The 23,968-nt window shown below is 49.6% G+C and overlaps 1 protein-coding gene across 1 annotated transcript in view; it reads left to right on the top strand.

The window, feature by feature from the left end:
* Nucleotides 1-5,501: 5,501 nt before the first annotated feature.
* The window catches only part of STK11IP (serine/threonine kinase 11 interacting protein), a 23,197-nt gene continuing 4,730 nt past the window's right edge, over nt 5,502-23,968 (top strand). Inside the window, exons 1-20 of the mRNA XM_011964676.1 lie at nt 5,502-5,574; nt 5,742-5,828; nt 8,863-9,068; nt 9,276-9,350; nt 9,624-9,719; nt 10,105-10,212; nt 10,336-10,407; nt 16,255-16,381; nt 16,602-16,705; nt 16,841-16,936; nt 17,127-17,168; nt 17,362-17,508; nt 17,703-17,787; nt 18,693-19,079; nt 19,196-19,401; nt 19,699-19,815; nt 19,965-20,142; nt 22,210-22,437; nt 22,558-22,661; nt 23,725-23,822. Of these exons, the coding sequence (XP_011820066.1) occupies nt 5,768-5,828; nt 8,863-9,068; nt 9,276-9,350; nt 9,624-9,719; nt 10,105-10,212; nt 10,336-10,407; nt 16,255-16,381; nt 16,602-16,705; nt 16,841-16,936; nt 17,127-17,168; nt 17,362-17,508; nt 17,703-17,787; nt 18,693-19,079; nt 19,196-19,401; nt 19,699-19,815; nt 19,965-20,142; nt 22,210-22,437; nt 22,558-22,661; nt 23,725-23,822 (2,537 nt within the window). The 5' untranslated portion in view covers nt 5,502-5,574; nt 5,742-5,767. The remainder of the gene's footprint in view (nt 5,575-5,741; nt 5,829-8,862; nt 9,069-9,275; nt 9,351-9,623; nt 9,720-10,104; nt 10,213-10,335; nt 10,408-16,254; nt 16,382-16,601; nt 16,706-16,840; nt 16,937-17,126; nt 17,169-17,361; nt 17,509-17,702; nt 17,788-18,692; nt 19,080-19,195; nt 19,402-19,698; nt 19,816-19,964; nt 20,143-22,209; nt 22,438-22,557; nt 22,662-23,724; nt 23,823-23,968) is intronic.

Consider the following 23,968-nt stretch of genomic DNA (forward strand, 5'->3'; position numbering starts at 1 on the left):
CTGGTACAAACTCTTTTTACCAAAACTATATTTGGAGGTAATATTCATACCTTTTCCTTCTCTTCCATCCTTCCCCCTTTCCTACTCCACAAAGACAGCAAGTTTTTTTCACCCTGTTGCCCAGGCTGGGGTGCAGTGGTGTGATCACAACTCACTGCAACCTTGAACTCCTGGGCTCAAGCAATCCTCTCACCTCAGCCTCCTGAGTAGCTGGGACTACAGACACATACCACCATGCCCAGCTAAAGATACCAAGATGATGAAACAAATGAAACAAATAGATCATTCAGTTTCACCCCCATTACCCCCAATCCAAGTGTAACATTTTCATTTTGGTGGAATCTGTAGGTCTCAGTTATCTGATCTGTTGGAGGTTGCAGCATCAGAGCGGGGAAGTCTAGACCCAGGAAAATGGCTCATATCCTAAAGGTGAACTATGACATCTGTTCCCCTGTAGGCAAGGCTCCTGGGTCTTGCACGGTTCAAGATATCAGAAATAAGCAGGATCTGAGATGTGTATTATGTGGTTGGCTGTCATTCTTCATTCTTGTATGAAGATACTCTCTTCTCCCTTCTTTTTTTTTCTTTTTCTTTCTTTTATTTTTCTGAGATGGAGTCTCACTCTGTCTCCCAGGCTGGAGTGCAATGGTGCAATCTCAGCTCACTACAACCTCTGTCTCCTGGGTTCAAGCAATTCTCCTGCCTCAGCCTCCCAAACAGCTGGGACTACAGGTGCACGCTACCACACCTGGCTAATTTTTGTGAGGCAGGGTTTTGCTATGTTGGCCAGGCTGGTCTTGAGCTCCTGACCTCAAGTGATCCACCCATCTTGGCCTCCCAAAGTGCTGGGACTAAAGTCATGATGAGAGATGAAGCCAGCTTCTGGGTCAGGTTGGGACTCGGAGAACTTTTCTGTCCAGCGAAAGGATTGTAAACACACCAATCAGCACTCTGTGTCTAGCTAAAGGTTTGTAAATGCACCAATTAGCACTCTGTAAAAACAGACCAATCAGCACTCTGTAAAATGGACCAATCAGCAGGACGTGGGCGGACCGAACAAGGGAATAAAAGCTGGCCACCCCAGTGGCAACCTGCTCATGTCCCCTTCCACTTTGTGGAAGTTTTGTTCTTTTTGCTCTTCACAATAAATATTGCTGCTGCTCACTCTTTGGGTCTGCACTACTTTTATGAGCTGTAACACTCACTGTGAAGGTCTGTGGCTTTACTCCTGAAGTCGGCGAGACCACGAACCCAATGCGAGGAACAAACAACTCCAGACGCAGAGCTGTAACACTCACTGCGAAGGTCTGTGGCTTTGCTTCTGAAGTCAGCAAGACCATGAACCCATCGGGAGGAACAAACAACTCTGGACGTGCCACCTTTAACACTATAACACTCACTGAGAAGGTCTGCGACTTACACTCCTGAAGTCAGCAAGACCACGAACCCACCGGAAGGAAGAAACTCCGGACACATCTGAACATCTGAAGGAATAAACTCTGGACACACCATCTTTAAGAACTGTAACACCCACTGCGAGGGTCTGCGGCTCCATGCTTGAAGTCAGCGAGACCAAGAACCCACCAGAAGGAACCAATTCCGGACACAAGGAGCCATCACACCCGGACTTCTACCTTCTTTTCATCCCTGAAACCTAAGCTAGTAACAAGCACACCTTTCCTTACCCTCTTTAATCGTCAGCACTTTGTAGAGCCTACTCCAGGAAACTCAGGGGTGGCAGGGAAGCTACCAGCAGCAGCTCTCTCTCCACACAATAACATGGGGGTGGAGGCCCAGGCAGATAAGTAGTGCCTCTCTAGTACCAGAGTGCTAGGAGTTCTTCGTCATGTGCAGCTGGTGTTGGTGCTTGGAAGAACCAACTGGACGTTTCTGATTTTAGGTGGAGTACTAGTCCCGGGGACTAAAACTTAGAAGAGTGTTTGCAAGTTAACAGAGTGATATCATAGCATGCCTTTGAGAAACGCAAACTCATTGATGATAGTATGAAATTATACAATAGCAGCCCATATATGTTATGCTACTTTCCAGCAACATGAATTTTTAAAATGGCATTGCATACCCTTTTTTTTTTTTGAGATGGAGTCTTGCTTTGTCACCGAGGCTGGAGTGCGTGGTGTGATCTCGACTCACTGCAAGCTCTGCCTCCTGGGATCACACCATTCTCCTGCCTCAGCGTCCCGAGTAGCTGGGACTACAGGCGCACGCCACCATGGCCGGCTAATTTTTTGTATTTTTAGTAGAGAGGGTGTTTCATCGTGTTAGCCAGGATGGTCTCGATCTCCTGACCTCGTGATCCACCCGCCTCAGCCTCCCAAAGTGCTGGGATTACAGGCGGGAGTCACCACGCCCGGCTGCATACCTTTTTAATAAAGATAATTTTTTTTTTTTTGAGAAGGAGTTTTGCTTTTGTTGCCCAGGCTGGAGTATAGTGGCGCCATCTCAGCTCACTGCAACCTCTGCCTCCCGGGTTCAAGTGATTCTCCTGCTTCAGCCTCCAGAGTAGCTGGGATTACAGGAGCCTGCCACCATGCCCAGCTAATTTTTGTACTTTTAGTAGAGACAGGGTTTTACCATGTTGGCCAGGCTGATCTCGAACTCCTAACCTCAAGTCACTCACTTCCTTGTCCTCCCAAAGTGCTGGGATTTCGGGCGTGAGCCACTGTGCCTGGCTGGGTCATTTTTAATGTCCTAAAGTTCTTTTGTTCTCTTCACATAGATCTGGCTTATTTCTCAAAATATTATAAGCAGGTATGTGTATTTATATCTAGAATTTATTTTTTGACTGCTATGATGAATGGGAATTTTTTTCCCTTTTAGACTTTGTTTTGTAAACGTTTTGTCTTAGTTGAGGTTCTTATGGTAGCAATTTACAGAAATACATTCAGATTCTTAGGCCTAAAAAAAAAAACAAAACAGAAAAAGCGGGGGAGAATTCTCTGGAAGGCAGCCAAGGCCTCCCCTACAGGCCAAGGGTAGAAAGGAGAGTGGGCCTCACAAGGGGGACGGAAACAAGAACTATTAAGTCTCCTGTTGCTTTCCCTTAGCAGATCTATTTTTCTCTTCCTCTGTAGTTCAGCTTTCTCTGCTTCTGCCTTTGTCCCACTTCCACGTTTCTGAGAAGCAAAGGGATACAGAGCAAATCTGGCTACAGGGGCTGCCCATATAGGTGGAGTAATTCTCAGAAAATAACTATGGGTTGAAAAGGCACGGCTGAAACGGATTTCAAGACACTGCAATGTCAGGGACTTCAAAAGTATTTGTTTCTTGCCCAAGAGGGGCAGAGTTGGCAGTTACCGTTTGGGAGAATCTGCCCTTCTAAGTTCCAGATGATTAATAAACAGGGACTGACAATCGTCAGGTTATGGGATTAACACTTCAACAAAATATACTGAGCTCTTACTCTGACTTTGTATTTGCATACTAGCTAGCTGTTGCAGGGGCTGAAAAGGTGTGATACCTTTCTTTCTCACCATAAGGGTCAGAGCAGACACTCGTATAACAAAAGATAGGTTAAGAGAAAAACTTAAACTAAGAAGTTTATTTAATCAAAGTTTTACATGACATAGCCTTCAGAAATGGCTACCCAAACAGCCAGGGAAAACTGTTTCTAATGCTTAGATTCTATGAAGAATGGACAGTTTGGAGTAATGTGGTTGGGCAAAAAGTGTGCCACTTAATAGTAACAGACAGCAGGGGGAAACCCAACAAGGCCTTTCTGTGTCGTATTCCTTCCTCCCAGGTATAAGGCAGGATCTCTTCCAAAATGAGGGTCTTAGGGGCCTACTATCAGATAAGGTAGGCCAGATAAGTTCTTTATGGCCAGCTTTTTTTTTTTTTTTTTTAATGGAGTTTCCCTCTTATTGTCCAGGCTGGAGTGCGATGGCGTGATCTTGGCTCACGGCAACCTCTGTCTGCTGGGTTCAAGTGATTCTCCTGCCTCAGACTCCTGAGTAGCTGGGATTACAGGCATACACCACCACGCCAGGCTAATTTTGTACTTTTAGAAGAGACAGGGTTTTTCCCTGTTGGTCGGGCTGGTCTCCAACTCCCGACCTCAGGTGATCCACCAGCCTCGGCCTCCCAAAGTGCTGGGACTACAGCCACCACGCCTGGCCACAGCCAGCTCTTACATAGAAAGGTGGGGGAAGTTTAGGTTTTATGGCTGGCTTTGCAGGAGAGGGCTTCTAGTTTCTATGATTCATCTTGGGGAAGAGGAATTCTGGTTTCTATGGCTTGCCTTGGGGGAGAAAGAAGGCTGGGAGACAGGAGCGCAGGAGACGGTCAGGGAGACTGTGCCTGAGGCTTCTAGTATCTTTTCGTTCAAAATAGTCAGCATGCCAAAGCGCCATATTTTGGTGTATTGTTTTTCTGAGCTCCAACACTGCTTCGGATGTATCTCCACTTACTTTATTTAACCTAAAAGGCTTTCCGCTCAGAGCACAAGTAGTATGCCATGAATGCAATTATTTTATTTAACCTAAAAGGCTTTCAGCTCAGAGCACAAGTAGTATGCCATGAATGCAAAATTGTGTGGTTCAAATATTCAAAATATTTGCCATTTCAAGTATTTTGTCTTTAGAAAATAAAATCTTTCAAATCTGGCAACTTGGGATCAAGATGACTATGACCCTATTCCTCCTTTCAACTGGGTTATGATTCATTTTGATTTTCCTCTGTAGAAACGGGGCACTTCATGAAAGAAACTTTCCCTGAAAACCAGGAATTCTGTTAAAAGACCTTTTTGCTAATCTAGTTCAGTAGTTGACAATAGCATTTGACGGGGAGCCTGGTGAAAGCTACCATGAGAATTCGGAAGCAGGAAACTTTCGCAGTCCTGGCGCTACTGGTTACTAATTGAACGACCTTCGCAAGTAACCTAGCTTCTGTGAACCTGTTTTCTCATTTTCAAACGCGGTTGAATAACTTCTTTTCAACTAGGACGTTATGAAAGGTAATAGGGTAAAGACAAAGGACTAGGTTCGCGTGGAGCCCAGTACTGCTGAAGGAAAGATACACGAGTTTCGAGGAAGACTAAGGAAAAGAAGCAAAGGACCCCAGAGGTGATATCCTTGGTAGCCTCAGCTTTTACACGATCTAAGTCCATCCTACAGCGGACACGCTCTCCTTTCCCTGGAAAATGACTGTTTGCTTCGAAATAATTTTTCTCTAACAGAAAGCTCCATTTCTCTAAACTTGGCTTCCCCGCGCAGTTTGCAAACGAGTCAGGGTTTCCTCACTGGCGCGGCAGGCTCGCCGAAATCCAAGCGAGAGTCCCACGCTGCGCAGGGCGGGGGAATAATGGAGGCCCAGATACAGAACAGGCAGTCCAGGACGCCACCGCACCCACAACCACAGAGAGACCGCCCCTCCCGAGCCAGCCTCCGCACCGCCCCTTTTCGATTCGTTTGCATGACCTAGGGCGCGGTTTCCGGCGGCAGAGGCGTGTTTTCCGGTCGTCCCTTGGCTCGATTTTCTTCCGGGGAGGGACTTCCTTTCCATCATTGATAGGCGCCGCGCAGCTGAGCTGGTAGGAGGACCAAACGGGGAGGGTCGGTATGTCTGACCAGGGCTTATGTTCCTCCAAAGGGCGGCCAGGAAGATGCTCTTCCTCGCTCTTCTTTCTCGCCTTTTTCTCTGCACGACGCCTCGGTTTGCGTGGACGCCCTGGGCTTTTGGCACTACCGCCCACCTGAGGCTCTTCCGCTTCCTCTTTCCCCCAGGCTCCGCCCCCTAGCGTCCCGTGGCCATGACGACCGCTCAGCGGGACTCCCTGGTGTGGAAGCTCGCGGGGCTGCTGCGGGAGTCCGGTGAGTGGACTTCCGGTTGAGCTGGGCCTCGGACGAGGTGGGGGTGGTGCCTTCTGGAGACATGCCCTGAGAGTCACGGAGTTACGACTGGTAGGGTCACCAGGTGTCAGAGTTCAATTTCTTTACTATTCCCAGATTTGTTCGCCCTTACAGGGGGCCTTTGCCTGTGATAGCCCAAACCCTAGCCGTCCTTTGAGGCCAAACTCCGGTATCCCTCCCTCCGTGTCTTCTCTGACACTGTCAGAAGGAAGTGATCGTTACCTGACTAAAAGCCCCTCAGGACCAGGGACTGATCTCGATCATAATCATTGTCGTGTAGCAAGGTACTAAGTACAGTAGATGGAAGCACGAGATTTGGAGTCGGACCCACCTGGGTTGGAATATCAACCCTCTTTCAAACTTGCCAAACTGTTTCCTGAGGCTCAGTTTTCCTCACACATTGCTGTAATGATTGTACTTAACAGTTGTGGGGATTCGTTGTAATTCATGTATTTAGTACAATGCCTGCAAGTATAGTAACTGCTTACAGTTGGGAGCTATTGTTATTGTAATGACTTCCCTGGTGCTTGGCACTGTGCCTGGGCACAGTGGAGCCACAGTAGTTGTTGAGTACTTGGTTGGCATTAATTGTGGTAGAAAAAGCCTTAGCTTTGAGATCAAATAGGAGAAGTAACTTCCTGCCAATTATATGATCTCAATCAAGATTTTTCACTTTTTTGAACCTCAATTTTCATATCTGTAAGATGGGGTTAACAGTGCTCTTTGGGAGATTCTGAGAAAGTTTGAATGAGATATCGAAGTCATCTGGCACATACTACAGTTAATGTTAGCTGTCCTCCATCACTCCATGCTCCCATTGATGATATCTGTGGAAACTCTCTTTCTAGCAGTTTTCTTTTCTTTCTTTTCTTCTTTTCGAGACAGAGTCTTACTGTGTCACCTAGGCTGGAGTGCAGTGGCGCAATCTCAGCTCACTGCAACCTCCACCTCCCGGGATCAAGTGATTCTCCTGCCTCAGCCGCCTGAGTAGCTGGGACTACAGGTGTGCACCACCATGACCGGCTAATTTTTGTATTTTTAGTAGAGACGGGGTTTCACCATGTTGGCCAGGTTGGTCTTGAACTCCTGACCTCAAGTGATTAACCTGCCTTGGCCTCCCGAAGTGCTAGGATTAAAATCGTGAGGCACGGCACCTGGCCAGTAGCAGTTTTATTTCCTGGCTTGTATTGATAACTTTGCAAATGTCTTATATCTTTCTCTGGGAGGAGACAACTAGGAGGCCCTTTGAGCGTGGGAAGAGTCCTTGAACCATGTCTGTATCCATCCTCAGTGTCTAGTACATACAGAATCCTTCGTGTCAGGTTGTAGGACTTGTTAATTTATTCAGCGATGAATGGTGGGTGTGTGAATGTGTGACTACAAGGAGGTAGCAGGAGAAGAGCTTTGTGGCAGCAGAATAGTTTCGTATCTTGATTGCGTGGCTGCAGGAATTTATATAAACAGCATATAGCTATATATACATATTGTACCAACATCAGTGTCCTAATTTTTTTTTTTTTTCTTTTGAGACCAAGTCTCGCTCTGTCACCCAGGCTGGAGTGCAGTGGTGTGATCTCGGCTCACTGCAACCCCCACCTCTCAGGTTCAAGTGATTCTTCTGCCTCAGCCTCACGAGTAGCTGGGACTACAGGCGTGTGCCACCATGCCCTGCTAATGTTTGTATTTTTAGGAGAAACGGGGTTTCAGCATATTGGCCAGGCTGGTCTTGAACTCCGGACCTCATGATCCACCTGCTTTGGCCTCCCAAAGTGCTGGGATTACAGGCGTGAGCCACTGTGCCTGCCCTTTTTTTTTTTGAGATGGAGTTTAGCTCTGTCACCCAGGCTGGAGTGCAATGGCTCAATCTCGGCTCAGTGCAACCTCTGCCTCCTGGCTTCCAGCTGTTCTCCTGCCTCAGCCCCTCGAGTAGCTGGGATTACAGGTGCGTGTCACCATGCCCAGCTTAGAATATTTGTATTTTTAGTAGAGACGAGGTTAGAGTCCTAGAATAATTTTTTGTATTTTTAGTGGAGATGGGGTTTCACCATGTTGGCCAGGTTGGTCCTGAACTCCTGACCTCAAGTGATTAACCTGCCTTGGCCTCCCAAAGTCCTGGGATTATAGGCCTGGGCCACGGCGCCCAGCTCAGTGTCCTGACTGTGATATTGTACTATAGCTATATAAAATGTAACCGTTAGGGAAAACTGGGTAAAGGATATAGGGGACCTTTCTGTACTGTTTCTGCAACATCCTTTGACTCTATCTATACTTATTATATTTTTTAAGCCAAAAAAAATTCCTTCATGTCTAGCTTGTAGCTGCACTTTTTTAGGTGCAGTGATGAATACCAGGGTGATCAAAAGATGCCCTCAAGGATGAAAGTCTCATTAGAGAGAGCATTTTTAACAGACAGCAGTAACAATGCCTTAGTGCTGTAACGAATAGCTATTCTTTCTATGGCATACTTTTTAGTATTGCTTGAAAGTTTCTACAGAAGTGCTTTGCAATCAGAAAATGAAATAAAGATAAGACATCCAATTAACTTTTATGTAATAATAAGTGACTGCAATGTGAAAATTCAACAGTATTACTTCTTGAGGCGGCTTCCTGGAGGAGGCTGGTCTCTAGCTGGGTGGTGGAAGGGGGTGTTTCAGAACATGAGAGAACTGTGAACCAAGTTGGCTGTATTTCCAGCACTGTCAGTAGATGAGGCTCTTTTGAGCAGAAGGTGAAAGAAAATTTGGAAGAGTTGGTTGGAGTTGTGTAGCCAAGCAGTCTCATTAGGCTGAATGAAATGGTAGGACTTTTTTTTTTTTTGAAGATGAGGGGAGCCATTGAATGCTTTTGAACTGTGAAGGAGATAGAAAATTTGATCCTGCAATAGAACATCTACAATATGGATTGGAGTGGGTTTATTTTGGCATAGCAGAGTCTTAGAATAAAGGGAAAAATCTTTTCACGGTGTCTTCCCTCCTGTCTGCCCTTCTTTCTGCAGGGGATGTGGTCCTGTCTGGCTGTAGCACCCTGAGCCTGCTCACTCCCACACTGCAACAGCTGAACCATGTATTTGAGCTGCACCTGGGGCCGTGGGGCCCTGGCCAGACAGGCTTTGTGGCTCTGCCCTCCCATCCTGCTGACTCCCCTGTCATCCTTCAGCTTCAGTTTCTCTTCGATGTGCTGCAGAAAACGCTTTCACTCAAGGTTCTGGGTGTGGGGAAGGGGCAGGATGTGCAAGGAGCCCAAGAGAATGATGGAAGTTGGGGGTAGGGTAGGGGTGCGAAAGTCTGCACTGCCAGGATCCAGAGGGTGTCAGAGGTACCAGTGGTTGTGCTAAGAAAGGAATGTTGAGGACAGGGAGATCTGCTGTGCCTCAGTAAATGGAGTTATTTATTTATTTTTTTCCTTCAGCTGGTCCATGTTCCTGGTCCTGGCCCCCCAGGGCCCATCAAGATTTTCCCCTTCAAATCCCTTCGGCACCTGGAGGTATGGGGACATGGGGGGATGTGGGTGCACAGCACCCAACTTGAGGCCGCCCCTGGGGATGGGAAAGAGAAGGGCCTCTTTGGTGAGGAGGCCAGGCCTGAGTATACCCATTGCTCTGCAGTAATGTGATATCCACTGTCTTTCCATTTACTGCTTCCCTAAACCATAGCTGGGCTTTGTGGTCTTCTCCCTCCTCCCAACTAGGAGATATGGGGATGAGGTCTTTGTCTTCTGTGGGGTTCTGCCTTCCTCCCTCCCCTTTCCTTGTCCCAGCTCCGAGGTGTCCCCCTTCACTCTCTACATGGCCTCCGAGGCATCTACTCCCAGCTGGAGACCCTGATTTGCAGCAGGAGCCTCCAGACATTAGAGGTAAGGAGGGTGAGGGGTGAGCTCAGACACCTCATCCTGAGAGACGTAGAGGACCGAGCTCTGATGTTCTTCCCTCTCTGCAGCTCTCCCTGCCTCCTGCTTCCCGCTAGACAGTGTCCTCCCTCCCTCTCTGTGTTCCCCGCAGCACTCAGTACCTGCCTATATATTTACAGTCGTACCTACCGTATTACATTACATATCCTAGTGTCTACCTTCCCACTCTCCCCACAGTGAGTTCTTGGGTCAGGGACCTGGGCTTTAAGCCTGTATTTTCAGATGGAGTTCAGTGTATAAAAAATGAATGAGTGACTGGGTGGTAGAGCTTGGCCTTGGCATGGGGAGGAGGGGGAGAGTGGGGTAATGAAGCACCCATCCGCCCACTCAGGAGCTCCTCTCAGCCTGCGGCGGTGACTTCTGCTCTGCCCTCCCTTGGCTGGCTCTGCTTTCTGCCAACTTCAGCTACAATGCACTGACCGCCTTAGACAGCTCCCTGGTGAGTGCCTCTAGAGGGTTTCGAGGAAGGGCAAGGCCAGGCCTTTGGGGAGGAGGGCCAGCTGGTTGACCAGATAGTATTGTAGTGAACATCAATTCTCTGCCTCTTTCCCATCTCTCTCAGCGCCTCTTGTCAGCTCTGCGTTTCTTGAACCTAAGCCACAATCAAGTCCAGGACTGCCAGGGATTCCTGATGGTGAGTATGGGCAGTCTGGCAGCTGGTACACCATGGGTCTTTGATTGCTCTGTTCTCACTCTCTCTCCTTGACCGGCTTTTACTCCCACCTTGCTCTTGCCTTGAGGGTGGAGCTGCATTCTGGGAGATAGCACTGCTCAGGCACTAGCATCAGACAAACCAGAGTTCAAATCTCAACTTCTAATACCTGTATAACTTGGAGCAAGTTAGTTACCTCTTGGTTTCTTTACCTGTAAAGTAGAAATCACAAGAGTACCTGCCTTTTTTTTTTTTTTTTTTTTTTTTTTTTTGAGACGGGGTCTTGCTCTGTCACCCAGGTTGGGAGTGCAATGGTGTAATCTCAGCTTACTGCAACCTCTGCCCCTGGGTTCAAGCAGTTCTCCTGCCTCAGCTGGACTACAGGCTGGGAGTACAGCTGGGACTACAGGCACGTGCCACCACACCTGGCTGGGTGTACAGGCTGGGACTAAGTAGCTGGGACTACAGGCACGTGTCACCACACCTGGCTAATTTTTATATTTTTAGTAGAGACAGGGTTTTACCATGTTGGTCAGGCTGGTCTTGAACTGCTGACCTCAAGTGATTCACACACCTCGGCCTCCCAAAGTGCTGGGATTACAGGCGTGAGCCACCACGCCTGGCCAAATACCTGCTTTTATAGTATTAAAATGATTGTGAAGAAGTACCCAATGTTACTTAGTCTAGTGACTAGCTCAGAAACTGGCAGCTTTTGTGATCATGACGAAGAATCTTTCTTCTGGGTCCTCCCATCCACCTGTCAGAGATAAAGCCGAGTGGTAAGGACAGATTTTTATCAGTGATAAACTATTGCAGCGGGGAGGAGGTGCAACGTAAACTGAACACCACTTTAATTTGTGCGGAGGTGACTGGGCATTTTAAAAGGAGAGCGAGGGAATAGGAAGGGGAACTGTGAGGGTTTGAGCAGAGTAAGGGAAGTGGAAATGTACAAAAAGCAGAAGTGGAGGCTGGACCACATGAAGCCCTTCCGGGTTCGCTAAAAGCTAGGCTTCTACTTTCCCACAAAGACTGGGAGACGGGAGCCCTGTCATCAGGTGTTGGCTGGAACAAATGGGAAATTCTTTTGGCAGCTTTGACTTTTCCCAGACAGGAACTTAAGGGGGCTAGAGTCGCCATTCTAGGGATGCATCCTTATGCTAGAACTTCGCTGTTTTTGTTCAAGTTTTTTACTGTGGGGGTTGGAGAAGTCAACAAAAATCATTTGTGTTGAATTTTGTTGAACTTGTGCTAAATAAGTCTGCAGTTCTTAACAGGCCGAAGTTGAGGCCTAGTCAAAAAGAAGGCCCAGAGGAGCCCAAGTAGGGTTTGATCAAGGTGAGAATCTTTGTCAGTCCCTCCTCTAATTCGAGGAAAGAAGAGACACTCCTCTTTCCCCCGAACAATATAAATCCTTTTCTTCCTTGATCACTTCCTTTTGTTCACTAAAAACCAACTGAGCCATTCGTTGGTACTTGGTAGGGGTTGAGTTTTGCTGGATGGTGCGAGTGACCGGGCATTTAATGGTGGACATTTCTATGGAAACAAAAAAGGAAAACAAAGATGAATGTTTGAAACAGACTGTAAATCCATTTTCTGAGTCCAGAGGGCAGCCAGTTGAGATTTCTAGGTGTTGAGCTCTATGTTTCTTTAGATGGTGGAATGAGGATAGCGGTGGCAACCGATGGCTTTCTTGGTTTGTAGTTTGAATGTTTGTGGTGACGGCATAGACAGTGTTGCAGTCATGCTTATTTCCCTGAACAGAGTCTGGAAGATACAGGAGTGTCAGTGGACTTTCTTTTTTTCTTTTCTTTTTTTTTTTTATGAGATGCAGTTTTGCTCTTGTTGCCCAGGCTAGAGTGCAATGGCGTGATCTCGGTTCACTGTCACCTCCGCCTCCTGGGTTCAAGCAATTCTCCTGCCTTAGCCTCCCGAGTAGCGCCCACCACCACACCCAGCTAATTTTGTATTTTTACAAATAAAAGTGAAAGATGGGGTTACAAGTAAAGATGGGGTTTCTCCATGTTGGTCAGGCTGGTCTTGAATTCCTGACCTCAGGTAATCTGCCTGCCTCGGCCTTCCAAAGTGTTGGGATTACAGGCGTGAGCCACCGCACCCGGCCTCAGTGGACTTTCTAAGGGGCTCATATCACAGTAGCTCCAGGCATGTAGGTTATCCACACGTGATCTGTAGATGATGTATCTTTTGAAGTTCATATCACCTAGTCCAACTTTAGCTCATAGGGCTTTTGTTAAGATCCTGGGGGAGGCCTGGCGCAGTGGCTTATGCCTGTAATCCCAGCTCTTTGGGAGGCCAACGTGGGTAGATCGTCTGAGGTCGTGAGTTCGAGACCAGCCTGACGCCAACATGGAGAAACCCCATCTCTACAAAAATGCAAAATTGGCCGGGTATGATGGTGCATGCCTGTAATCCCAGCTACTCGGGAAGGCTGAGGCAGGAGAATTGCTTGAGCCCGGGGAGCAGAGGTTGCAGTGAGCAGAGGTCACGCCATTGCACTCCATCCTGGGCAACGGGAGTGAAACTACGTCTCAAGAAAAAAAAAAAAAGATCCTTGGGGGAAAGGGCAGCTATAAGTCACCTAAAATTCCACTAAGGATCTGGGCACTCAGGTTTTAGTTCTCAGTGATGCCAAGTTGGGAGGAAGAAAATTGGAAATGTTAGTTTAGAAAATCGCAGCCAAATTATGAAGAAAACGAGAAGAATTGAGACTTTGGTAAGGGCTGATGTGTAGGATAGCAGGACCCATTCCAGTTGACAGGTAGATGATACAACTTCAAAGAAAATGAACAGGACTAGAATCTGGTAACCCATAAGGATGTGTTAATAGTTTTTTCATTAAAACAGATTTCTCTAAGGTCACTCCCCTTTTGATTAAAAACAGTGAAAGTAGGATTATTCTTTTTTACAGAATAAGTCTGATCCTGTTAGATTTGGTCTGCTTATTTACATAAGTGTAGTAAGAATGGTAATTGACCACAGAGGCCCTTTTTAAGTTTGCTTTCCTGGAACTTTTTATGAGGACTCTCAGACTGGACTTTTAAACCCTCTCGAGGTTAGGAAGCCAAGAACATGCCATCAGACTTCACGTGGAGTACCTATAGATTTGTGAATTCTTCTCTTCTTAACATCTCCAAAATATCCTAAGATTCCTGGGCTCATAGGGCTTTTGTTAAGATCCTGAGGGAAGGCCTGGCCAGGATCTAGCGTTTGCCACTAATTTGTAAGTCTGGGAACCCTGTAAGCCAAGTGGCAGGCTGGTTTTTCCAAGAGGGCTTTGTAAGCATTGGCTCTGTAGAGCTTTCGTTCCTTAAAACTGTCTGGCCATATCTGATTTTATGCATTATTTTAAAACATGACATTCCAGTTATATTTTAAAAGTCCAGTCAAAACCTCGTTATATAACCAATTTTCCCCATTATGTCCTGTTACAAGGAGGGCTGACCCTACTGAACCTGTGAAAATAACCATATTGCCACGTAAATAAGAATGCCCAATGGGAGTTCCTGAATTCTGGAGGGATCAGGCATGGAGAAAAGATAAATGCTTCATATATATTTTTTATAAAAGTATAATTTACTAAACTGTTTCATGTGATAGATCACATAAAAGAAAAGGGAAAGAGGTTCCTTATATCCGGAAAATAGGACATTCAAGAACCAACAGTATTTTAAACAAAAACCATTAAAACTATACTCATTCTTTACCAGTTCATTCAGTTTTATGTAGTCAATTCTTATTGTGCTTGATCTTGGGTTAGCAGTGTTATGAATCCATCAGCTCTTTCATTAGAGTTTTGGAAATTCTGACTTGGTCTAGTGGTATGATATCAAAGTTGTTTAAGCAATACCACCAGAAGCCTTTGCCCTGGAGGACCTAGCATAGTCCTTTTCTATGGGTCTCTGCAGCAGTCTCTTTTTGTTGAAGGTGAGTACTCTGGGCTGTAGCCGATTGTAAGAACTTTTAGGAAGCAGGGTAAAACAGTAACTCTGTGGATGACAAGAATTAAATGGTCTGTTTCCACGAGTTTTTTTTTTTTTTTTTAAACCCTCAGTTGGTTGCTTTTGAAGGTCTCTGAGTCCCTTGAGACCCCCAGTAGGGGCAGAGGACCTAAATTTTGAGTGACTGTAGGGAGTTGAGGGTCTGGAATATGAAGGGAAAGGTCTAGCAGGGTGAGTAGGGGTGAAGAAGGAGGGGACTTGAAGGGGAACCTGTCAGGGGTTCCTTCAGGAGCTGAAGGAAAGAGGAAAGGTGGGAGAAGGAGGAAAGGGGAGCAGAGGTGATGCGAATAGGGGCTCTTAGAGGAGCCAGACTGGGGAGATCTTAAGTTTCCCAAATAAACTGTTGAAGTTCCAGATTATCCTTAGTAGAGTGTTGTGAACAGGAAAGGAAATGGACAGAGTTAGTGCTGTAGTGGTGACATATACTGTGTAGTCAGCAGTGGTTTGAGAAGAGGGTTTCAGTTGACTGTGAAGTCCATGGGAGGAGCAGGATCAAGGAGGGAAAACAGAGGACTCAAAACACGGCCATGAAGTACTTTTAGCCCAGGAGTCAGGGAGTGAATTCTTGCTTGAAACAGAGTGAGGAAGAACTTCCAGCCTAGGAGGTGCCTTTCACACGAAGCTTGGGACTCTAACCAAGCTTCGTGAGTGTACTTGGAATCATGAGAGTCAAAAGCTTCCTCACTGTGCTTCAGTGGATGTTTGTCACAGGCACTGGACTGGGAGTCAGACTCACTGATGAATCCCCATTGATCAGTCAGGAGCGAAGGCAAAGGCATCAAAAGTGTGCAGCTTGGGGCCCCAAGTGAGAGGGCTGGGGGTGTCTGACGATGAATCTGACCCAATTCAAGTCATGACACTAGGTGGCTGTCATGGATAATGCTGGACACTAGATTTTAATCAGTAATAAACAATTGCAGTAGTGAAGAGGGTCGAGTGTAGTCTATTTTTGTGCAGGGGTCACTGGGTATTTTATTTTATTTTATTTTATTATTTTATTTTATTTTATTTTATATTTTATTTTATATTTTATATTTTATGTTATGTTATGTTATGTTATGTTATTATGTATTTTTTCGAGATGGAGTCTTGCTCTGTCACCCAGGCTGAAGTGCAGTGGTGCCTGCAGGTTCAAGTGATTCTCGTGCCTCAGCCTCCCAAGTAGCTGGGATTACAAGTGTGTGCCACCATGCCCAGCTAATTTTTGTATTTTTAGTAGAGATGGGATTTCACCATGTTGGCCAGGCTAGTCTCGAACTTCTGGCCTCAAGTGATCCACCCTCTTTGGCCTCCCAGAGTGCTGGGATTACCCACGTGAGCCACTGCGCCTGGCCGATTGGGCATTTTAAAAGGTGGGGGAGTGGGCAGGGGAATGGTAGGGCCTTGAGCAGAGCTGGGAAAGTGGAAATCAGGTTGGTCCACATGAAAGTGGAAATCAGGTTGGGTTGCTAACTAACTGGCACTTATCAAAATAAGGCCCTTACCCTTTTACAGAGACTGGGAGATGGGGCCCTATCTTTAGGAGCTGGCTGAAACAAATGGGAAATTCTTTTGGCAGCTTTGACTTTTCCCAGGCAGGAACTTAAGGGGGTTGGAGTCGCCATGCTCAAGATGTGACCTTGAACTGTTAGGAACAGTGCTGGTGTTGCTCAAGTCTTTTAACGTGGGAGTAGGGGTGGATGAAATCATTTGTGCTGAGCATGTGCAGTTTTATATAGGCCGAGGTTGAGGCCTAGTCTAGAAGAGATCTCAGAGGACCCTGACTAGAGTTTGGTCAACAAGAGAATCTTTTTCACCCCTGTACCCCTGCCAGGATTTGTGTGAACTCTACCATCTGGACATCTCCTATAATCGCCTGCATTTGGTGCCAAGAATGGGACCCTCAGGAGCTTCTCTAGGGATCCTGATACTGCGAGGCAATGAACTTCGGAGCCTGCATGGTGAGTGGGGGTGTGTGATGGGACAAGCACGGAGGGGAAGAGGGAGAGTGAGGTTCGGGCTGGCCTGGGTACCACGTGCCTCTAGAGCCTTGAGAGGGCTTATGTGGAGTGCAGGGGTGCTCCGGCTGGTCTTTCTGTGCACCCTCCCTGAGTGCATGTACCACACTCACCTGCGTGTACTCATCCGCGTGCCCTTCCTTCCTTCTTGCCCCCATCCCAGGCCTGGAGCAGCTGAGGAATCTGCAGCACTTGGATTTGGCATACAACCTACTAGAAGGACATAGGGAGCTGTCGCCACTGTGGCTGCTGACTGAGCTCCGCAAGGTGAGATAGCAGTGCATCAGGGGCCTGAGAGCCACCCTTGCAGCCACCCCCCCATGCTGGTTTGGTCAGTGCCTTCTTCACACAGGGAGGGCCAGGGCCCCAGGCCCTCCTCATTCTCCCCTTCCTGCCCCTCAGCTCTACCTCGAGGGGAACCCTCTTTGGTTCCACCCTGCGCACCGAGTGGCCACTGCCCAGTACTTGTCACCTCGGGCCAGGGAGGCTGCTACTGGCGTGAGTGATCGTCCTATGTCCACTCTGCTTCCTCTTTCCTGCCCAGTCCTCCCCTACCTTGCACCGTCTTGCCATCCCTGGGTGAGGGGCCGAGGACCTGGACCCTGCTTACTGTGTTGTCAATACCTGGAACTCAGCAGGATGGACCCCACCACATACTCCCTTCCCCACCCTTTTTGTCTTTGCTCAGTTCCTTCTCGATGGCAAGGTCTTGTCGCTGACAGATTCTCAGGTCGGTGTGGTCAGGGGGCGAGGACTGTTGGGGAAGACATGAAGGGAGGGCCCTGGGGAGAGAACACAGGGCTGGCTGGTGACAGGGTCTTCCTGGTCAGTGGAAAGTAGGGTCCTGCCTTTTGGCTGGCTTGGGCAAGGCAGAGGTGCTCCCAGTCTCCATCCTTTCTCTCCTTCCTGTTGTCAAATACCAGACTCACACATCCTTGGGACCCAGCCCCACGGGCCCACCTTTGCCCTGGCCAGTGGGGAGTACTCCTGAAACCTCAGGTGGCCCTGACCTGAGTGACAGCCTCTCCTCGGGGGGTGTTTTGGCCCAGGCCCCACTTCATAAGGTTAAGGTAAGCAGCGTCCTCCGCTGCCTCATGCCTGGGGTGGGGTGTCTCTCTGGGGACTCTGGGCTGCAGTGGGCAGGGAATGGTAGGAACTGTGCTTGCACGTGGTCGGGGTTTCTTTGATAGGTTGGATGGCCAGCCGTGGATGGCAGGGCTGGAGGCTTGGCTTTCACAGAACTTCTCCCCTCCACTAACCTCAGAGCCGAGTCCGTGTAAGGCGGGCAAGCATCTCTGAACCCAGTGATACGGACCCGGAGCCCCGAACTCTGAACCCCTCTCCAGCTGGTAAGTCAGCGTCACCCCACTAACTCTCTCGTCCACGTCCAGCTCACTCTGATTTTTAAGTTACGGTGAAGGTCTGCTGGAAGAAATGTTATTTTTTGTTGGTAGAGTATTATAGAGGGCTTCTTAGTCTTTCTTCTTTTCTTTTAGTTTAGAGAAAGGAGAAGACTGCTTCTGGGAGCATTTTGAAAACTTTTTGAGGAACATTAATTTTGTGGGGTGTCAAGAGATCATGTAGGCCAGGTGCAGTGGCTTACATCGGTAATCCCAGCACTTTGGGAGGCCGAGGTGGGAGGATTGCCTGAGCCCAGGAGTTTGAGACCAGCTTGGGCAACACAGAGAGACGCCCATGTATCCAAAAAAATTTTTAAATTAGCCTGACATGGTGGTGTGCACCTGTAGTCCTATCTGCTTGGGAAGCTGAGGCAGGAGGATCGCTAGAGCCTGATAGTTCAAGGTTGCAGTGAGCTGTGATTGTGCCACTGCACTGAAACCTGGTGACCGAGTAAGACCCTATCTCTTAAAAAAACTAAAACCCAAAACCAAAAGAAAGTATATATGTGTATATATATATAAAATAATAGGATTGTGGCCAGAGAAGTTTGGGAAGTGTGAGGTTGAAAAGAAATAGATGTGTTCGCTGCAGGCCGTCTCAGGACCTTTAGGATGCTGTCATGCATGCTGAGTCTCCAGAAGCAGCATAGGATGCGCAGCTTGGATTGCACTTGACCACAGTGTTCCATAGGACACACTTCAGTACATGTCGCGGAGGGGACACCTGTAGCCTCCCCTGCCCCTGTCCCCATACACAGTCCATTGCCCCCTCATCGCTGAGGAGCACCATTGAAGGATTTGGGGCCATCTGTGTGGGGTGGGCTTGCTCAGCTCTGGGTTCCCCTCCTGCCCAGGATGGTTCGTGCAGCAGCACCGGGAGCTGGAGCTCATGAGCAGCTTCCGGGAACGGTTTGGCCGCAACTGGCTGCAGTACAGGAGTCACCTGGAGGCCTCTGGAAACCCTCTGCCGGCCACCCCCACCTCTCCTGCCCCCAGCACACCTCCAGCCAGCTCCCAGGGCCCTGACACTACACCCAGACCTCCACCCCTGCAGGAGGAAGCCAGAGGCCCCCGGGAGTCACCACAAAAAATGTCAGAGGAGGTCAGGGCGGAGCCACAGGAGGAGGAGGAGGAGGAGAAGGAAAGGGAGGAGGAGGAGAAAGAGGGGGAGATGGTGGAACAGGGAGAAGAGGAGGCAGGAGAGGAGGAAGAAGAGGAGCAGGACCAGAAGGAAGTGGAAGGTGAGCCCTCTGTGGGCTGGGGCGAGCTGGGGCCTGGTGGGTGGAGGGCCAGTGCGGGGGAGGGCGGCGTGTGGGTACTTTCCCTCCCTGCAGGGCTTCTCTCGGTCTCTCCACAGCGGAGCTCTGTCGCCCCATGTTGGTGTGTCCCCTGGAGGGGCCTGAGGGCGTGCGGGGCAGGGAATGCTTTCTCAGGGTCACTTCTGCCCACCTGTTTGAGGTGGAACTCCAAGCAGCTCGCACCCTGGAGCGACTGGAGCTCCAGAGTCTGGAGGCTGCTGAGATAGAGCCGGAGGCCCAGGCCCAGAGGTCACCTGGGCCCACGGTGAGTTGGGGGCGGCAGGGCACTGAAGGAGCCAGCTATGGGCACATGGCTGTTGTGCCCTGCACTGGGTTGGGCATTTCCCACAGTCTCTCCTTGGCACTAGGAGTCGAGGAGGGGAGCCTCAGAGGTTGCAAGCGCTCGGGAGGCTGGGAGCAGGGATTCCGTGCTCGAGCTTGGATGTCAGCACAGGCCTTTAACAGGCTCCAGGGCCCCTGCCGTCCTCCACGCTCTCAGCATCCCTCATCCCTCTGATCACCGCTCCTGCTGATTTTCACCCGGTCCCCCTCTTCTGCACAGGGCTCAGATCTGCTCCCTGGAGCCCCCGTCCTCAGTCTGCGCTTCTCCTACATCTGCCCTGACCGGCAGTTGCGTCGCTATTTGGTGCTGGAGCCTGATGCCCACGCAGCTGTCCAGGTGATGGGGCCTAGAGTAGGGGCCCAGGAGGCTGTGGGGATTAAGAGAGCCAGAGGGGAGCGGCAGCAGGCCTGAGGGCCAGGGGCCTGTGGGAGGTGTCCATCTGGGGTCCGCCTGCTCACAGCTGCCTCTGATCCACCCTCTGTCAGGAGCTGCTTGCCGTGTTGACCCCAGTCACCAATGTGGCTCGGGAACAGCTTGGGGAGGCCAGGGACCTCCTGCTGGGTAGATTCCAGTGTCTACGCTGTGGCCATGAGTTCAAGCCAGAGGAGCCCAGGCTGGGATTGGACACTGAGGAAGCCTGGAGGCCTCTGTTCCAAAAGACAGGTATAAGGCCTGCCCTTGACCTCTCTGCCCACACGCCTCCCGTGTTGCAGGGAAAGTGGCTCTGTGTAGGGGAGTGTGAAGGGGGAGCCCCAGGGAGAAGGGGCTAGAGTGGAGACCAGTTGTTCTGCCTGGAGGAAAAAGAAAACCGCCTGCCTGCTGCATTTACAAAAAAGAAAACAGAAAAAAAGAAGAAACTATATCCTGCTTTTTTTTGTTTGTTTTTTTTCTTTTAACTCTAAAAGTCAGGAAGTGCAATCTCTGTAACTGTGCTTGAACTCATTATTTTTTCATAACTTGAAACCTTGTTTGTGTTGGTTTTTTTTTTGGCTGGTATTTCAGACACTACATAAAACCTGACGAGCCCTCACGCAGTATTGGATGGTGGTGCTGCACCTGCCAGCAAGTGTAGCTGTTGAGTGACATGCTCAGGGAGTTGGCTTGGTTTGTCCTTCCCGGCTGACCTTGGAAGCTACATAATGTCCTGTGGCATTTCTTCATGCGCTAATCCTTAAAACAAGAATTGTTTCCATTGTAGACCAGTCAGAAAGTACTATCTTTGAAGAAGACATTGAAGAAGAAATAAATATTCTTGATAACAGCTATGTGGAAATGCCAGAATTTTATTAGCCAGTTTTCTCTTCTTGGCAGCAGCTGGAGCAGGGGTTTACATTTTATTCAGAAAATGGAGCCCTGCTCTGTTCCCCACTGTGAACTAGCCTGGGCATGCAGCCTTAGCGACACAGTGCAAACAAAAACAGCCGCCAGCCCCTCCCGGACCCTGGCTCTATACCATGAGTCGCTGTGGACTCTGGAGCCTCTTCCATGATGGCGTTATTAATGAACGCTACTATGGGCTCTGTTCTCCTTTCATTTTTTTTCTTTTTGAGACGGAGTCTCCCTCTGTCACCCAGGCTGGAGTGCAGTGGCGCGACTGCGGTTCACTGCAAGCTCCGCCTCCAGGGTTCACGCCATTCTCCTGCCTCAACCTCCCTAGTAGCTGGACTACAGGCGCCCGCCACCACGCCCAGCTAATTTTTTGCATTTTTAGTAGAGACGGAGTTTCACGGTGTTAGCCAGGATGGTCTCAATCTCCTGACCTCGTGATCTGCCCGCCTCCCAAAGTGCTGGGATTACAGGCATGTGCCACCGTGCCTGGCCAACCGTTCTTTCATTTGCACCTCAGTTACCTCCTCTGAACAAAGAAGGGAATGAACTCACCCCATGGTGCTGTTACGCTATTTAAATGTGACAGTAAGGCACCAAGCAGAGGGCCTGGCACAACACAAAGGTCCCCTGTAAATGGTAGCTGCTGCCGTTGCCCCAAGCTATATGGTCCTGGGCAGCGTGTGTAAAGGATTTAATCTTTTCTTTACTCGTTGCAAAATGGGATAGGGAGAGTTTCTCTGGTAATGAAATGTGATCATACTGGCATGGGAGCTAGCACACGCCCAGCACAGTGCAGCTGCTCAGAGTGCTGCGTCTCTCATTGCTGATCCGTGTCCTGATTCCTTCCCGGCTTCCTGACACTAAGGATGAGTATAAGATAGACTCTATTGTCATCCCTAATTTATAGATGAGGAACCAGGTTCACAGAGCTTAGATGACTTGCCCATGATTACAGAGCCATTAATTGATGGAGCCTAGAATTGGACCCAAGTATGGCAAGAGAGTTCTCTCTGTCTTTCGAGACCTGTTGATTTTGGTCTTTCAGACGTTGCTAGGAGAGCCCTGAAGTAACTTGATCAGCCCAAGTCTGTAGGAGGGCGTAAGAGCAGGGCCTGGTTGTGTTTGACCCAGTCAGAGAGGGCCTAGAGTTAGAAGGTAGAGTGCACTTTGAGGAGGTTGTGGGCCAGGGTTAGCTCATCCCTCCCTGGGTTGGGGAGTGATCAGTTGGCAGCTGTACTGGGAGAGAGGGAGCTGGTGGGCTGGGGCGCGGTGGTTGTGTATGAAGCTGGAGACTTGGGCTCAGGGAAGACCTGAGAGTGGGAAAGGAACATCAAGAGCATGGTGGGAGTTGTGGCACTTTGTGGGGGAGGCTCACGGGGACCGTGTCCATCTTCCCTCCAGAATCTGCTGTGTGTCCTAATTGTGGTAGTGACCACGTGGTTCTCCTGCTTGTGTCCGGGGGAACCCCCAACAGGGAGCAGAAACAGGGAGAGCAGTCTCTGGCTCCCTCTCCATCTGCCAGCCCTGTCTGCCACCCTCCTGGCCATGGTGACCACCATGACAGGGCCAAGAACAGCCCACCTCAGGCACTGAGCACCCGTGACCACAGTAGTTGGAGCCTCAGTCCCCGTGAGTATAGGCAAAACAAGACATAGATGGGTTTGGGGAAGGGAAGGGACACTGATGGGGAGGTGGAGATGGAGCCCAGGGGCTGCCACGGGCAGGCTGATGTCCCCTCATTGCCCTCAGCCCCTGAGCGCTGTGGCCTCCGCTCTGTGGACCACCGACTCCGGCTCTTCCTGGATGTCGAGGTGTTCAGCGATGCCCAGGAGGAGTTCCAGTGCTGCCTCAAGGTCTGTGCTCCCTGACACTGCCCATGCCCCTAGCTGGCCAGGGTGCCCACTCGTTTCCATCATAGCCAACTGAGTCAGATCACTCTGGAGTCACCTGATGCTGGCTTCTGGTTTCAACCCCAGCAGCTGCTTGCTGTGTGGCCGTGGACCCATTCCTTGGCATTTGAGTCCCAGTTGTTGCCCATCTGCAATGGAGATAGCGATGCCTCCCTGACACACTGGAGTGCATCAGAGGTCGTGTTGAAGCTGCCCAGCCCCTGGCACTCATCAGTGGGGCCTTCTAGTAGTATTATAAACCCATGATGTTATTAGGCCTTTGTTGTGCACCTTTTGTGCTAGACACTGAGGATCTACAGATCCATCTTGCCCTTGATCTTACAGTCTGGTGTGAGAAGTTCACAATGATTGTGCAATATGCAAGTGCTGTAATCGGGCTAAGGCCCTAGAAGGGGTATCTAGTCCAGCTTGAGTGGGTCAAGGAGTCTTCCTGGGAGGTGATGTCTAAGCTAAGTCTTGAAGGATAAGGTAAGGAGTAGGGAGGAAAAGAATGTATTAGGTAAAGGAAGCAGCAAATGCATGGAGGCCCGAGACTGTCACCGGTAGGGGGAGCTGCCCAGGATGAAGGCATCTGGATGTGCAGGGTGAGGGGCAGGGGTCCTGAGAGGACTCTGGGGGGCTGGCAGGGGCCAGGTCAGGAGCTGCCTCCTGTGTCTGCCAAGGAGTTTGGACTTGGTCTTGAGGGCTACTGGGAGCCCCTGAAGGATTTGAAATGGGGCAGTGATGGTCAGTTTTGTGCCTTAGAACAGTTAGTCTGGCAGAGCGTGGAGCGGGTGAGGTGACAGGCAGGGAAGCCAGCTGCCGACACTCTGAGCGAGCAGGGGCTGCAAGGCAGAGAGCGATGGTGGATGAAGAGGCTGTCGAGTGTCAGGGAAGCTCCATAGACTGCTGGGTGGGCAGTGGGAAGGTCAGGCCGAGGGTGCTGTCACCAGGAACTCGGCTTTCAGTCTGGCCCCACCTCCCCAGACCTCCCATCAGGTGTCTCACCAACTTCCTCTTCCCCCAGGTGCCAGTGGCATTGGCAGGCCACACCGGGGAGTTCATGTGCCTTGTGGTTGTGTCTGACCACAGGCTGTACCTGTTGAAGGTGACTGGGGAGATGCGGTGAGCGAGGGGGGAGATGCGGTGAGCGAGGGGGGAGATGGGGCGAGTGAAGGGGGAGATGGGGCGAGCGAGGGAGGGAGATGGGGTGAGGGGGAAGATGGCTTGAGTGGAGGGGGAGATGGGATGAGCGAGGCGGGCGATGGTGT

Source organism: Mandrillus leucophaeus, unplaced genomic scaffold (assembly GCF_000951045.1).
Source record: "Mandrillus leucophaeus isolate KB7577 unplaced genomic scaffold, Mleu.le_1.0 Scaffold70, whole genome shotgun sequence".
In the NCBI taxonomy this organism is placed as follows: Eukaryota; Metazoa; Chordata; class Mammalia; order Primates; family Cercopithecidae; genus Mandrillus; species Mandrillus leucophaeus.